The 13,171-nt window shown below is 42.6% G+C and overlaps 1 protein-coding gene and 1 non-coding gene across 3 annotated transcripts in view; one reads left to right on the top strand and one right to left on the bottom strand.

Annotated features, from left to right (window-relative positions):
• Positions 1 to 13,171, top strand: part of TAF4B (TATA-box binding protein associated factor 4b) — a 133,290-nt gene that overhangs the window by 64,749 nt on the left and 55,370 nt on the right. For both annotated transcript variants that reach the window (XM_066247025.1, XM_066247024.1), the window contains exons 10-11: positions 3,307 to 3,476; positions 10,883 to 11,013. In XM_066247025.1, coding sequence (XP_066103122.1) covers positions 3,307 to 3,476; positions 10,883 to 11,013 — 301 coding nt within the window. The remainder of the gene's footprint in view (positions 1 to 3,306; positions 3,477 to 10,882; positions 11,014 to 13,171) is intronic.
• TRNAP-GGG (transfer RNA proline (anticodon GGG)) lies at positions 675 to 750 on the bottom strand. The gene has a single exon. It is a non-coding gene; the product is annotated as a tRNA-Pro (tRNA).

Raw genomic sequence — 13,171 nt, 5'->3', positions numbered from 1 at the left:
TAATTTGCATTTACCTGGTGACATAAGATGTAGATCCTCTTTTCATATGTTTTTTGCCATCTATTTATTCTTTGGTGAGGTTTATTTTCATACCTTTGGTCTAGTTTTGGGTTTTTTAATAGCTTTTTTTCAAATTTTTAATTCATTTTAGAGAGGAAAGAGAATGGGAGGGAGAGAGAGAGAGAGAGAGAGAGAGAGAAAGGGGGGAGGAGCAGGAAGCATCAACTCCCATATGTGCCTTTTCAGACAAGTGCAGGGTTTCAAATCAGTGACCTCAGCGTTCCAGGGCAACGCTTTATCCACTGCGCAACCATAGGTCAGGCCTGGCCCAGTTTTTAATTAGGTGGTTGTCTTATTGTTGAGTTTTAAGAGTTCTTTGTTTCTTTTTTATTTTTTATTTTTCTGAAGTTGGAAACAGGCAGTCAGACAGACTCCCACATGCGCCCAACCGGGATCCACTTGGCATGCCCACCAGGGGGCGATGCTCTGCCCATCTGGGGCGTCGCTCTGTTGCAACCAGAGCCATTCTAGTGCCAGAGGTGGAGGCCACAGAGCCATCTTCAGTGCCCGGGCCAACTTTGCTCCAATGGAGCCTTGGCTGCGGGAGGGGAAGAGAGAAACAGAGAGGAAGGAGAGGGGAAGGGGTGGAGAAGCAGATGGGTGCTTCTCCTGTGTGCCCTGGCCGGGAATCGAACCTGGGACTCCAGCACCCCAGGCCAATGCTCTACCACTGAGCCAACCGGCCAGGGCCAAGAGTTCTTTGTATATTTCAGATAACAGTCCTTCATCAGATGTAACTTTTACAAATATATTCTCCCAGTCTGTGGCTTGTCTTTACATCCTCTTGATACTTGGGTTTGGATTGTTTGTTTGTTTATTTATTTTGTATTTTTCTTAGGTGGGGAGATAGAGAGATACACTCTCACATGTGCCTGACTGGGATCCACCCGGCAAGCCCACTAAGGGGCGTGGCTCTGCTGCAATTGGAGCCATTCTAGCACCTGAGGAGGAGGCCACGGAGCCATCTCAGCGCCCCAGCCAACTTGCTCCAATGGAGCCTTGGCTGAGGGAAGAGAAGAGAGATAGAGAGAAGAGAAAGGGGGAAGGGTGGAGAAGCAGATGGTCATTTCTCCTTTGTCCCCTGACCAGAAATTGAACTTGGGACATCCAAACCCTGGGCCAAATACTCTGCCACTGAGCCAACCAGCCAGGGCCAGATACTGGGTTTTTTAAAGCTACATTTTACTGTTAAAATATTTCTTTTTACTTCGATCATGGTTTATCTTTAGGTTTATGGTTTCCACCATTCTTACACTTTAATATTTATTTATTTTAAGATTTTATTTTATTTATTTATTTGTATTTTTCTGAAGCTGTAAACGGGGAGAGACAGTCAGACTCCCGCATGCGCCCGACCGGGATCCACCCGGCATGCCCACCAGGGGGCGATGCTCTGCCCCTCTGGGCCGTCACTTTGCTGCCACCAGAGCCACTCTAGCGCCTGAGGCAGAGGCCAAGGAGCCATCCCCAGCGCCCGGGCCATCTTTGCTCCAATGGAGCCTCGCTGCAGGAGGGGAAGAGAGAGAGAGGAAGGAGAGGGGGAGGGGTGGAGAAGCAGATGGGCGCTTCTCCTGTGTGCCCTGGCCAGTAATCAAACCTGGGACCTCTGCATGCCAGGCCGACGCTCTACCACTGAGCCAACCGGCCAGGGCCTATTTATTGATTTTAGAGAGGAGAAAGAGAGAGAAAGGCAGGGGGAGGGAGGAACCAACTCGCAGTTACTTCTCATATGCAGTGGTCCCCAACCCCTGGGCTGTGGACTGGTTCCGGTCCGTGGGCCATTTGGTACCGGTCCACAGAGAAAGAATAAATAACTTACATTATTTTCGTTTTATTTATATTTAAGTCTGAACGATGTTTTATTTTTAAAAAATGACCAGATTCCCTCTATTACATTCGTCTAAGACTCACTCTTGATGCTTGTCTCGGTCACGTGATACATTTATCCGTCCCACCCTAAAGGCCAGTCCGTGAAAATATTTTCTGACATTAAACCGGTCCGTGGCTCAAAAAAGGTTGGGGACCACTGCATATGTGTCTTCACTGGGAAAGCCTGGAGTCTTGAACTAGCAACCTCAACATTTCAGGTTGACACCTTATCCATTGCGCCACCAGAGGCCAGGACAATCTTACACTTTAGATATTTAAATGTGTAGATGTTTGTTGGACTTATTACTTTATTTACATAGATGACAAATTATTTCCCTTTTCTGCACACAGTGCATTATCACGACAGAGAGGTTCATAATTTAAATCTATTGACAAGAGACTACATGATATATCATTTGGCCCATGCAATAAAGAGTAACATCTTTTTACATGATCATGTTTATGTAAATCACGTTATACATTGGTATGTGTGTTATGGTCAGTAATATGCTTGCCATTTTATTATGGTGATAAAGGTGCCATAAAGGGATTTAGGCACCCTTTTCCTGCTCTCTCTTTTCCTCCCTCCTTTCCTCTCCCCCTCTCCCTCATAAGCACATATACTCATCTTAATGCTGTAGCCATGTAGCAATTCTATTAGATGAAAACAACTAATTTTGCTGGTGCAATATAAGGTACTCAAACATCTTTTGTGTTTCATATGTATGTCTTTTCTATGTGAATATATATTTTTATGTTATATATAGGCCCTTTGCAGCCATTTACTCACAGTTGTGGTTTAATGAACACAGTTGATACAGGTGGAGCACACCAAGTCTGAAGCAGAAAAACAAGACTAGTTTTAACCATTTGAATTCAGAATAGCTAGTCAAAAAAGCTCTTCTCAAGGGTCTTTATGTGGGTATGAACCTTTCAGGACTGGGCAATTTCTGCAGTCCCTCAGTGGACTGGGGAAGTTTGAGGAGCTTCTAATTATCTTGGAGGAAAACAAAGAAGTCTTATTTCATCTATATATCTTTCATTGTAGGAGATTTGTGGATAACTTTGTATAAGTTCCAAATTCTTCTTGGCTACGAAGGGAGGGAGAGATGGGCATTTGTTGAAGACAAAGTTGCTTCTGATTTACTTTTTTGATATTAAATGTACACAATGTTTAAAGATACCAATTAATTATAAAGGTTTACAGGGAAAGATAGCCATTCTTTAATTCTTCTCTTTCTTAGATGAATTGAGTAAAATCATGTCTTTTGCTATAAGGAGAAATCATTAATACTTTGCTCTCCTAAATCATTTAGACACATAAACACCACCACCACCACCACTACCAGAAGCTATAGCTTTCTTTTTTCTTATTAGTAATGAAGATGACATCAATGATGTGACTTCCATGGCGGGGATCAACCTCAATGAGGAAAATGCCTGCATCTTAGGAACAAACTCTGAGTTGGTTGGCACGCTCGTTCAGTCATGTAAAGATGAACCATTTCTTTTCATTGGAGCTCTACAGAAGAGAATTTTAGACATTGGTAAGTGCCATCTTATGATTATTGACCTGATAGGACTGCCTGCTCCAGGGAAAATGTTATCAAGAAATTGTCATGGTTGGTTTTCTCAGAACTCTGAGGCTTATATAAGGCTCTGGATATAATTAAGAAATCATAGGTGTTTGAAAAAGAAGGTATTTTATTTTAAAAACTATTGACACAGGCCCTGGCTGAGTGCCTCAGTGGATAGTGTTGTCCAGGCTCACCGAGGTCCCGGGTGTGATCCTGGTCAGGGCATGTATGGGAAGTGTTCAGTGAGTACACACTAAATGGGACAAAGTGGGACAGTGAGTTGATGCTTCTCTCTAGCTCCCTCCTCTTTCTCTTCCTCCCACCCTCACTCCCTGTCTCCCCTGTCCATTTCAAATCTGTGAAAAAATAGAAAATAAAAGAATATAAGACTTAACATAAATTGTATAACCTATGGCTTCCAGTTTATGTAATAGAAGTTAATATTTTATTCACGTTTCTTACTATTTTTATATGCCTATATATGATACATATCATAATACTTTTTTTCTGTCCTGTTTCTTCCTTGATTGACCTTTAGGTATATGTATGTACAAATGCATACTTAGGTTACAAGTTTGTGTTTATGAAATAAAGCAACAGCTATTGAGAGTAATTCCCTTTTTTTATCTTCAACCCTTAAATGCAAACCCACCCTTGCTTTAAAAGAACTAAATTAGAATATTATGGTTCTCTCTAGGTCCAGTAGTTAGGTAGCTGTAGTATGTGAAAGGAAATGAATGAGAACATAGCAGCTTTATTCTGGAGCCAAACAGCCTTTTTGTTGTTTAATGCCAAACTGGCATTAATGTCAAAGACTACGATCTCCCCAAATTAAATGAAAAAAGAGACAGATTGGAGAGATGCTGTGTTTGGCTTATCTCATTTTTTGTGTCCTGACCCTGGGACTTATTGAAGACCAGATCTCCTTCTTTGCCCATATCAGATTTGGGGCCAGTGCTGGTGACCTTTGAGAGCCTTTACATTTTCTATTGAAGGTCTAACACTAAATCTGAAGGTTTCTGATTTTTTATATACCTATGGTATATTTAAGGATTAAAAAGCACATTACTATTACATATTTTATTATTTTTACTTTACAAAATACTCAATAATGTTTGGACTCCTATTATATGCTATACAAATTATTACTTTTTTATCTCTATATTATCTTTTTTTATCATGAAAAGCTAACATTTATAAGTAGTCTAAAGATAGGCATTCATAAGAGCTGATTATAAATGTTTGTTTGCTGTTTGATTGTGTTTTGTTTGACTTTCCTCTCCCTTATGCCTACTTTCTCTCTCTCTTTCTGTTTGGCTCTTTCTGTCTCTCTATTTTGTTTTCTTCTTTGTGTTCATATTTTGTACTCTACAGAAACTATTTCTTTAATTTTGGGAAGAAATCTAAGCACTATATCTTTCTGTAACAGCTTGGGAAATTTCCTGGTATTTGAACTCCTTGTAGTCATATAATTATCTAAAGTTTTGGAAACATAGAAGTAGATAGTTTATTTTCTCAATTCCCTGCCCCCTTACTTATTTTATTTCTAGCTCGATTTAAGCTTTGATTATATTATAGGGAAATTTTTTAGCATTGAAAGCATTTTTGATCATTTAGGCAGGGATGGGCAATTGTTTTCTGCAAAAGGCCAGATAGTAAATTTTTGCCACTTTGTGGGCCATGCAGTCTGTGTCACAAAAGCTCAACTCTGCTGTTATTGCAAAAGCTGTCATAGACTATATGTAAGCAAATAAGCAAGATTGTATACCTGTCAAACTTTATACATAAAAGACTAGATTTAGTTTGCTGCCTCTGTTTTCAAGGAGAATTCTGGGAACAACTGTTTGTGTTTTCAGTTCTTGATAAGCACAATATTGTCATTTAATATAATGAGAAATTGCAAAACTTCTTACTTCTGAATCACTCAAGCTTAAAAAAAAATTATGGCCCTAGCCAGTTGGCTCAGTGGTAGAGCATCAACCCAGCCTGTGGATGTCTTGGTTTTGATTCCCAGTCAAGGCACACTGGAGAGGTGCCCATCTATTCCTCCACCCCTCCCCTTCTTGCTTTTCTCTCTCTCTCTTGCTCTCTCTCTCTCCCCCTCCTACAGTCATGGCCCAATTGGAGTGAGTTGGCCCTGGGTGCTGAGGATGGGCTCCATGGCATCTGCCTCAGGCACTAAGAAGAGCTTGGTTGCTGAGCAATGAAGCAATGCCCCAGATGGGCAGAGCATCTCCCCCTAGTAGGCTTGCCGGGTGGATTCCCATGCATGCTGGAGTCTGTCTCTTTGCCTTCTCTCCTCTCACTGAATTAAAATAAATAAATACACACACACACACACACACACACACACACACACACACACACATACGAGAGTGAATGGAATTATGTGTATTTCTAGGAATGTTTTCCATTTATAGTAAAATTCCCCTTTTTTAGAAAAGGTGAAAACTAAGACCATTCCTTAGTAACAATTTATAAATTTACACAAAAAATTTTTTGGAAGATTTTTCTAATTAAATATGCTAAGATAGTAAATATGCCAGATTTCTCTCTTCTTTGTAATTACCTAAACTTAAATTGCAGAGACAGTCTGTAAAGTCACATAACAGGCCTGCAAGCACCAACTAGACCTCCTTAATCAATAATACTGACTTTGAGAGAGTTTTATTTAAGAGTGGGAAATTTTCTTACAGTATTAAATTTGTAGCTTTGTCTTTTTTTTATTGGTTTAATGAAGATACCAGAACATTTTTCACTAATCCTGGAATTGTTTGCAAATCCCAGCCTTGTTTATTTCTAATATTTTAAAAATATCTTTTTGCCTAGGATGAATTTTCTGTTTTATAAATACATGTAAAATTATTTTTAAAGTTTCCTTCAATACTAAATATTTTTAAGTGTTCATTGTCTTAATTTAATAAGCATGAACTGGCATGTCATTCCCTGTCTACCCTATGTTTAGGTGTAATTTTAAACTGGTTTGTTTTGAAATTGTACTGTCCCTTCTGTCGAAGGCCCCACTGTTTGTTCATGCTGTTGGTTTTAGTAAAATAGACTTGACTTTATGTAAGGTATTTCCCCGCTGAGGAAGAAAGAAGGGCATATTTACTGAGTGTGGAATATTCAAAGCTTTATTTAGTAGAGTGCATCACGGACGAGGTTCTCCGGTCCGCGAGATGGGGCCCAGAGAAGTCGCACAGATTCTTCCTTTGGGGTGTAATTTATAGGGTCAGTAGGGTGATGGCGAGTTGATATGACGTTGCAAAATTTCATTGGCTGACAGATGGTCATTCTTTTTCAAAGGGCTCTGGGCCGTTTTTTTTTTGGCGGGCATGGGTGTGGGTGGTTCCAGCCAAAGTTCCTGGGCCTGGTTCCTCATGTGACCTTCCCCCATTGCCAACCGACCTCACATTCCGACCTTTTATGTTAGATAGGAGCGCTGCTATTCATCTGGCTACCTCCTGCTGGTTAGGGGCGTTGTGGGGAAGGTGGTGGCTCTGAGAGGAGTCACGTATATGGGTGTAGGAACATCTGTTTGACCTTGACTCAAGAAACTTCGCAGATGCGGTCCTGTAAGGATTTTAAAAAGAGTAAATATGAGTAATATGTTGATAATTAGAAGAGGACCTAGGATAGGGGCAGTCCAGGTGAGGATGGGTGGCTACCAGCAGGAGTTAAGAGGGTTATAGGAGGAGAGGTCCTTGTGTAGTTTGTCTTGTTGAGGACATTGATGTTCTCTTCCATTGGGCAGTCTCATTGAACAGCATTGCTCCCTGCTTTAGCTCACTCTGGTGGCAGGTTTCTGGTGGGAGGGACAGGAGCAACAGGAGGGTCTGCAGGGCTCAACCTTTTAGTGAGCCGGAGATGGATGGGGCCCAGTGGTTCCGACTGCCAGCAGTCCATATGGGGTCCCGTCCACCTGGGCTGTAGGGAGCCGGGCTGGAGCTCCCTCAGAAGAACCCTGCCTCCTGGCTGGAGGGGGACCACTGGGTGTGCTTCATCTGGACCCCCTTTGGGAGGAAGGGTCCCGTCCACATGTTCTCTGCCACATGAAGATGGCAGAGTAAAGACAGAAAGGGGAGGTAGGTGGCAAGAGGGGGGGAGGTTGGCTAAGAGAGCAAAATTGGGAATTCAGTGTCGAAAGAAGACTATTATATCGAGGAAAGAAAGGATCTGAAGGAATGCGAAAAAGGGGATTCCGTCCAAACTGCATGTCAGGAGTGGTGTGCGAAGGAGAAAAGAAGGGGTCCTATCCACTCCTATAACTGAGACCTGTGAGGGAACTAGAGGTCCAAAGTGTGATGGCAAAACAAGAAGGTAGCCCCTGTGTTCACAAGAAATGAGATGGATTTACCTGCTACCTGTAGTATTACCCCGGGCTTGGCGAGGGTGATGGGGGTCTCCGAGTTCGGGCCGTGTCAGTCGTCCATGAGGCCGAGTTCAAGTGCTGGGCCCGCCTGGCTGGCTTGGCCTTCCATTTGGGTGGATTGTCCTCCATGTAGAGGTGCTGAAGAAGAGCCTGTTGCCCAAAGGGGGCAATCGCTTACCAGTGACCAGGCTGCTTGCAGTCAGGGCAGGGCTTAATGGATGGCCTCCGGCAGGGGCACTGCCGGGACCAGTGACCCCCCTTGCCACATTTAAAGCAAGCTCCTGGTGGGATTCCTCTTTGCGGCCTGGACTTGGGTCTGGCACTTTCTGTGTCTTGCCCCTGTTGCTCTGCCGGCCTCAGGGCTGCCACAAGAGCCTGTGTTTGGAGCATTACCTTCTGCTGCATGCAGGCCTGGCGAGTAGCCTTGGCCTGTTCCTCCCGACTTTAAATGCCATGTTCATCAGGTCTCGGATAGGGGTTTGGGGGTTGAGAATAAGAGGAGGGGGTTCCTGGGGAGCCTGGCACCTAGATCCAGCCAGAAATGCCAGAGCTACTGGCAGGACAGGTCCAGGCCTTCCTGCAAGAAGACTGGGTTGGGCCGTGGGGTCAGGAGCCCTGCAAATCCGCATGAGGGCCAATGGCCAGTGGAGGAGGGCCTGATGGGGGAGGGGCTTAAGAACACAGTGGAGAAGGGAGGGGCTCCTTGCTCAGGTGAGGGGCTTTCCAGAGGGAAGAGACCCAAGTGGAAGAGATCCATAGAGGGACCAAGAGAGGGGCGCCCCTGGGGTCGGGCAGGAGGGAGAGAGAGTTGGGGGTCAGCAAAGGAGGAAAGATCAAGAGTAGAGAGTTTAGCTGAGATTTTTCTGGCCAAAAAGGGCCTGCGCTGTGTAGTGGGAGACACAGATTAGGATGGGAGCGCAAATACTAGAAGCCCTGAATGTAAGGGATCTCCAGCCATTTCCCAGTTCTTTGGCAATAAATTGGTGAGGGTGTTAAAATTGAAAGTCCCTTCAGGAGGCCACCTGGTTCGATTATCCAGTGGGTATAGTGGGCCGGCCACATCGGAGAAGATCAGTTTCTTCTTTAGGGAGGGAAAGATTCCAGATAAGGCATTCAAGGAATGTTTTTGAGTCAGGTTTAGATTCCTGTGCCTTTATGGCTGCCCTCAGCCCTCGGAGTGATCAGAGATGAGAATTGGCATTCTACAACTCAACCTCTGGTCACCGTAGGGTTAGGTAGAGTGCGTGTGTCCCGACGTCTCCACAGGCACACATGCACTCGGAATGGATAAGAGATCCCTGACGCAGCTGCGATTATGGACAGGGAGTCTTGGCAGAAAGAACTGAAGGGAGGCTGGAGGCAGGGGACTTAACCGCACCATGTGCCGAAGTGGGTGTGAGGTCGGAAATCCTGTTCTTCCTGGGAAGGGAAGGGAGCGGTCCTTTGCGGACTTCAAGCTAATCCCGGGTTTTGGCACCAAATGTAAGGTATTGCCCCACCAAGGAAGAAAGAAGGGCATATTTACTGAGTATGGAATAGCCAAAGCTTTATTTAGTAGAACGCATCCTGGACGAGGTTCTCTGGTCCGAGAGACGAGGGCCAGAGAAGTTGCGCAGATTCTTCCGTAGGGGGTAATTTATAGGGTCGGTAGGGTGATGGCGAGTTGATATGACGTAGCAAAATTTCATTGGCTGACAGACGGTCATTCTTTTTCAAAGGCTTCAGGCCGTTTCTTTTTGGTGGGCATGGGTGTGGGCAGTTCCAGCCAAAGTTCCGGGGCCTGGTTCCTCACGTGACCTTCCCCCATTGCCAACCAACCTCACATTTTTTAGTGTGTTTTCCCTCTTGAATATAAAATTGGTGATGAATTCAGTTTAGAAAGTAACAAACTATATTTTGAAGGTTTGTCTTAACAGAAGCTGGATAATTTTCTATCTTCTTCCTGTCTGGTTTTACTGTAGCGTACATTCTAAATTAAAGTTTAACATTTAATATGAAATTATATCAAAGAATGTGTTTAAGATTTGTTGGATTTTAATTAAAATTTATTTTTGCTATACTCATTCACACTTTGTTTTGTATTAAAGTATATTTCAAATACAGTAGAGTGCAAAATCAAACAGTGATATTTAAGTAATTTCTGTGTTTGTGCATTTGTCAAAAATAAACACAGCAGCACTATTAAAAGCTCATTTAAATTAGACTACCTAATTGCCTGTATCTTTAGATTTAGATCTCTGTTGATATAGGTTGTTTCATGAAGCTCTAGATAATTACTGTTTAAATAGTGATAAGGTTGATTTATAAATGAACTTCTGCTTTTGGGTATATGGTCCAAATTGTTTTCCTAAAAGTTTCTTTCTAGTTAGCAAAAGGAAGAATAAAAGTTTGGTTTATTTATGGAAGGAGATACAGTGAAAGAGAAGTTATTCAAGTTGATGGGTGAAATGATGAGGTTTTGAACCCAATTCAACATGTGTGTTGATGACCAGGTCAGTTTATCTGAATACAAGGATAATTAGTAGTGGGCAAACGGAGTATAGTTATGTCTGTAGATAAGGCATTAACAGAGACTCATAATCTGAATTCATTGAAATGTCATAAATTGTTAGCAGTGTCAAATAGGACTAAATGTAATTTTCTATTTTTTTAATTACTAAAATTAGCAGAATATAAGGCACTGATTTCTGCAGTTACCATTTTTCTCCCTGAACGCTAGGCTTGATTTGTGTTCTTATTAACTTTGTCCTATAAATGACCTTGCAAGGAGATGATTCTAGAGGCTAAATGAAACAATGTCTATATTTTCTGAGGCTTCAGGCTAGGTTTTATTAATATAATGTCTAAGATCTTTGAAGTTGTGACTTTACCAGGAAAATCATAATCTCCAAACCTTTATTCATAATGGGTATGACTTCCAGGGGGAACAGAATACCTGCTGTGCTAATTATTTCAATTATCAGCCTCCACTAAAACACGAAATGGATTTTCTCTGCTTCCGCAGGTAAAAAGCATGACATTACAGAACTTAACTCTGATGCTGTGAATTTGATCTCCCATGCAACACAGGAGCGATTACGAGGCCTTCTAGAAAAACTGACAACAATTGCTCATCATCGAATGGCAACTTACAAGGTAAAGGAATTCATTAGAGAAGTACAGACTCTTCTCCTCTTTGTCATGTTCAGGGTAATAGTGCTTTGGTATGAATTTGTATTTTAAGTATATTTTTAAAGAAAATGTTTGGGACGTATTTCACGTTGTTAGAAAATCAGTCTCATTCCTAATTTGCCTTATCTAGATGCGCTTACAGGACAAATAAAATAGAGTTTAAAATGGTATCCAAAGCTTGTAGTCAGTTTAAATTGAAATATGCATCTGTTCTGCCTGAGGCTTCTTTTCCTAAAGCTTTTGATTGGGAAGGAAGATATGTTAGAATGGAACATTTGATAGTTCTGTTCTCTGCAGTGATCTGTACTCTGCTAACACTCCTGTTCCTTTTAATAAGTTAAATGATTGCATTGAATGCTAATACCGTTGCCACTAATTATCGTTACTGACTGCTTTTATAAAGAGCTTAAACATAAGAAATACTGTCTGTTTCTAATGGTATGAATCAAATCACCTGCCATCATCAGGATAGAAACCCTTGATTTAATTATGGTTTTGGGGAGAAGTGATGAGGAATGAAAAAGAAAAAAGGTAAACCTTTTCCCCTATATCAAGAAATGTTTATAGCTAGGTTTTGTATAACAGGGCGTGTGAGTAACCACGTGAGGTTCGAGTTTATAAGAATGGTTATTGTGCTGCTGTGCTAGTGTAGGCTAAGAGGAGTCCAGGGCAGTGTCAGCTGCCATACCCCCAGCAGTTCCCTGGAGGAGTCCTTCTGTGTTGTCTGCTTTCTGCTTCATTTAGAACCTCAGAAGGGCTATTTATTATAGTTGCTGAGGTCCTCACTTGTAGAAATCTTTGTGAGAATTTGCTGGGCTGACTTAAAAATACGTGATCATAGAAAGGAAAAGCTTAATGAAAAACCAGTATCAGTATTTCTTTGTGTATGTTTCTAGAATTTGTCTTAGAGGTTATCTAATTGTTGGTTTATAATTATGCATAGTATTCTCTTATAATCCTTTTTATTTCTTTAAGGTCGGTAATTATTCCACTTTCATTTTAGTTCCTTAAGGTGTGAAAGTAAGATACCGATTTGAGGTCTTTCTGTTTAAATGTGTAGGCATTTATTTACTGTTATAAATTTCTCTCTGAGCAGTGCTTTTACTGCATTTTGTAAGTTTTGATATTGTGTTTTTGTTTTCATTCCTCCCTGTTTTCTGAAATATTTCCTTTGAGATTTCTTTGATTCATTAGTTGTTTTAGAGCAGCAATTTTCAACTGGTATGCTGCAAGAATTTTTTTGTGTGTGTGTGACAGAGACAGAGAGGGACAGATAGGGACCGACAGACAGGAAGGGAGAGAGATGAGAAGCATCAGTTCTTCGTTGTGGCACATTAGTTGTTCATTGATTGCTTTCTCATATGTGCCTTGACCAGGGGGCTACAGCAGACCGAGTGACCCCTTGCTGGAGCCAGCGACCTTGGGCTTCATCTGGTGAGCCTTGCTCAAACCAGATGAGCCCGCGCTCAAGCCGGCAACCTCAGGGTTTCAAACCTTGGTCCTTCTCGTCCTTGGCTGACACTCTATCCACTGCGCCACCGCCTGGTTAGGCGCTATGCTGCAAGAATTTTTAAAACGTAATACCTGTTTATTCAGAGGCACTGACCTCTTTTTTTTTTTGGTTATCAAATTAAAAAATGACAACAGTCAGCACAATTGCCATCTGGTGTGTATGAATTAAAATTATAATTTTTAGGCCCTGGCCGGTTGGCTCAGCGGTAGAGCGTCGGCCTGGCGTGCGGGGGACCCGGGTTCGATTCCCGGCCAGGGCACATAGGAGAAGCGCCCATTTGCTTCTCCACCCCCACCCCCTCCTTCCTCTCTGTCTCTCTCTTCCCCTCCCGCAGCCAAGGCTCCATTGGAGCAAAGATGGCCCGGGCGCTGGGGATAACTCCTTGGCCTCTGCCCCAGGCGCTAGAGTGGCTCTGGTCGCGGCAGAGCGACGCCCCGAGGGGCAGAGCATCACCCCCTGGTGGGCGGAGCATCACCCCTGGTGGGCGTGCCGGGTGGATCCCGTCGGGCGCATGCGGGAGTCTGTCTGACTGTCTCTCCCCGTTTCCAGCTTCAGAAAAAGTACAAAAAAATAAAATAAATAAATAAAAAATAAAATTATAATTTTTTA

The sequence above is a fragment of the Saccopteryx bilineata genome, chromosome 11 (genome assembly GCF_036850765.1).
Source record: "Saccopteryx bilineata isolate mSacBil1 chromosome 11, mSacBil1_pri_phased_curated, whole genome shotgun sequence".
In the NCBI taxonomy this organism is placed as follows: domain Eukaryota; kingdom Metazoa; phylum Chordata; class Mammalia; order Chiroptera; family Emballonuridae; genus Saccopteryx; species Saccopteryx bilineata.
The sequence above is the reverse complement of the archived record's forward strand: the minus strand, read 5'-3'. Positions and strand labels throughout refer to the sequence as shown.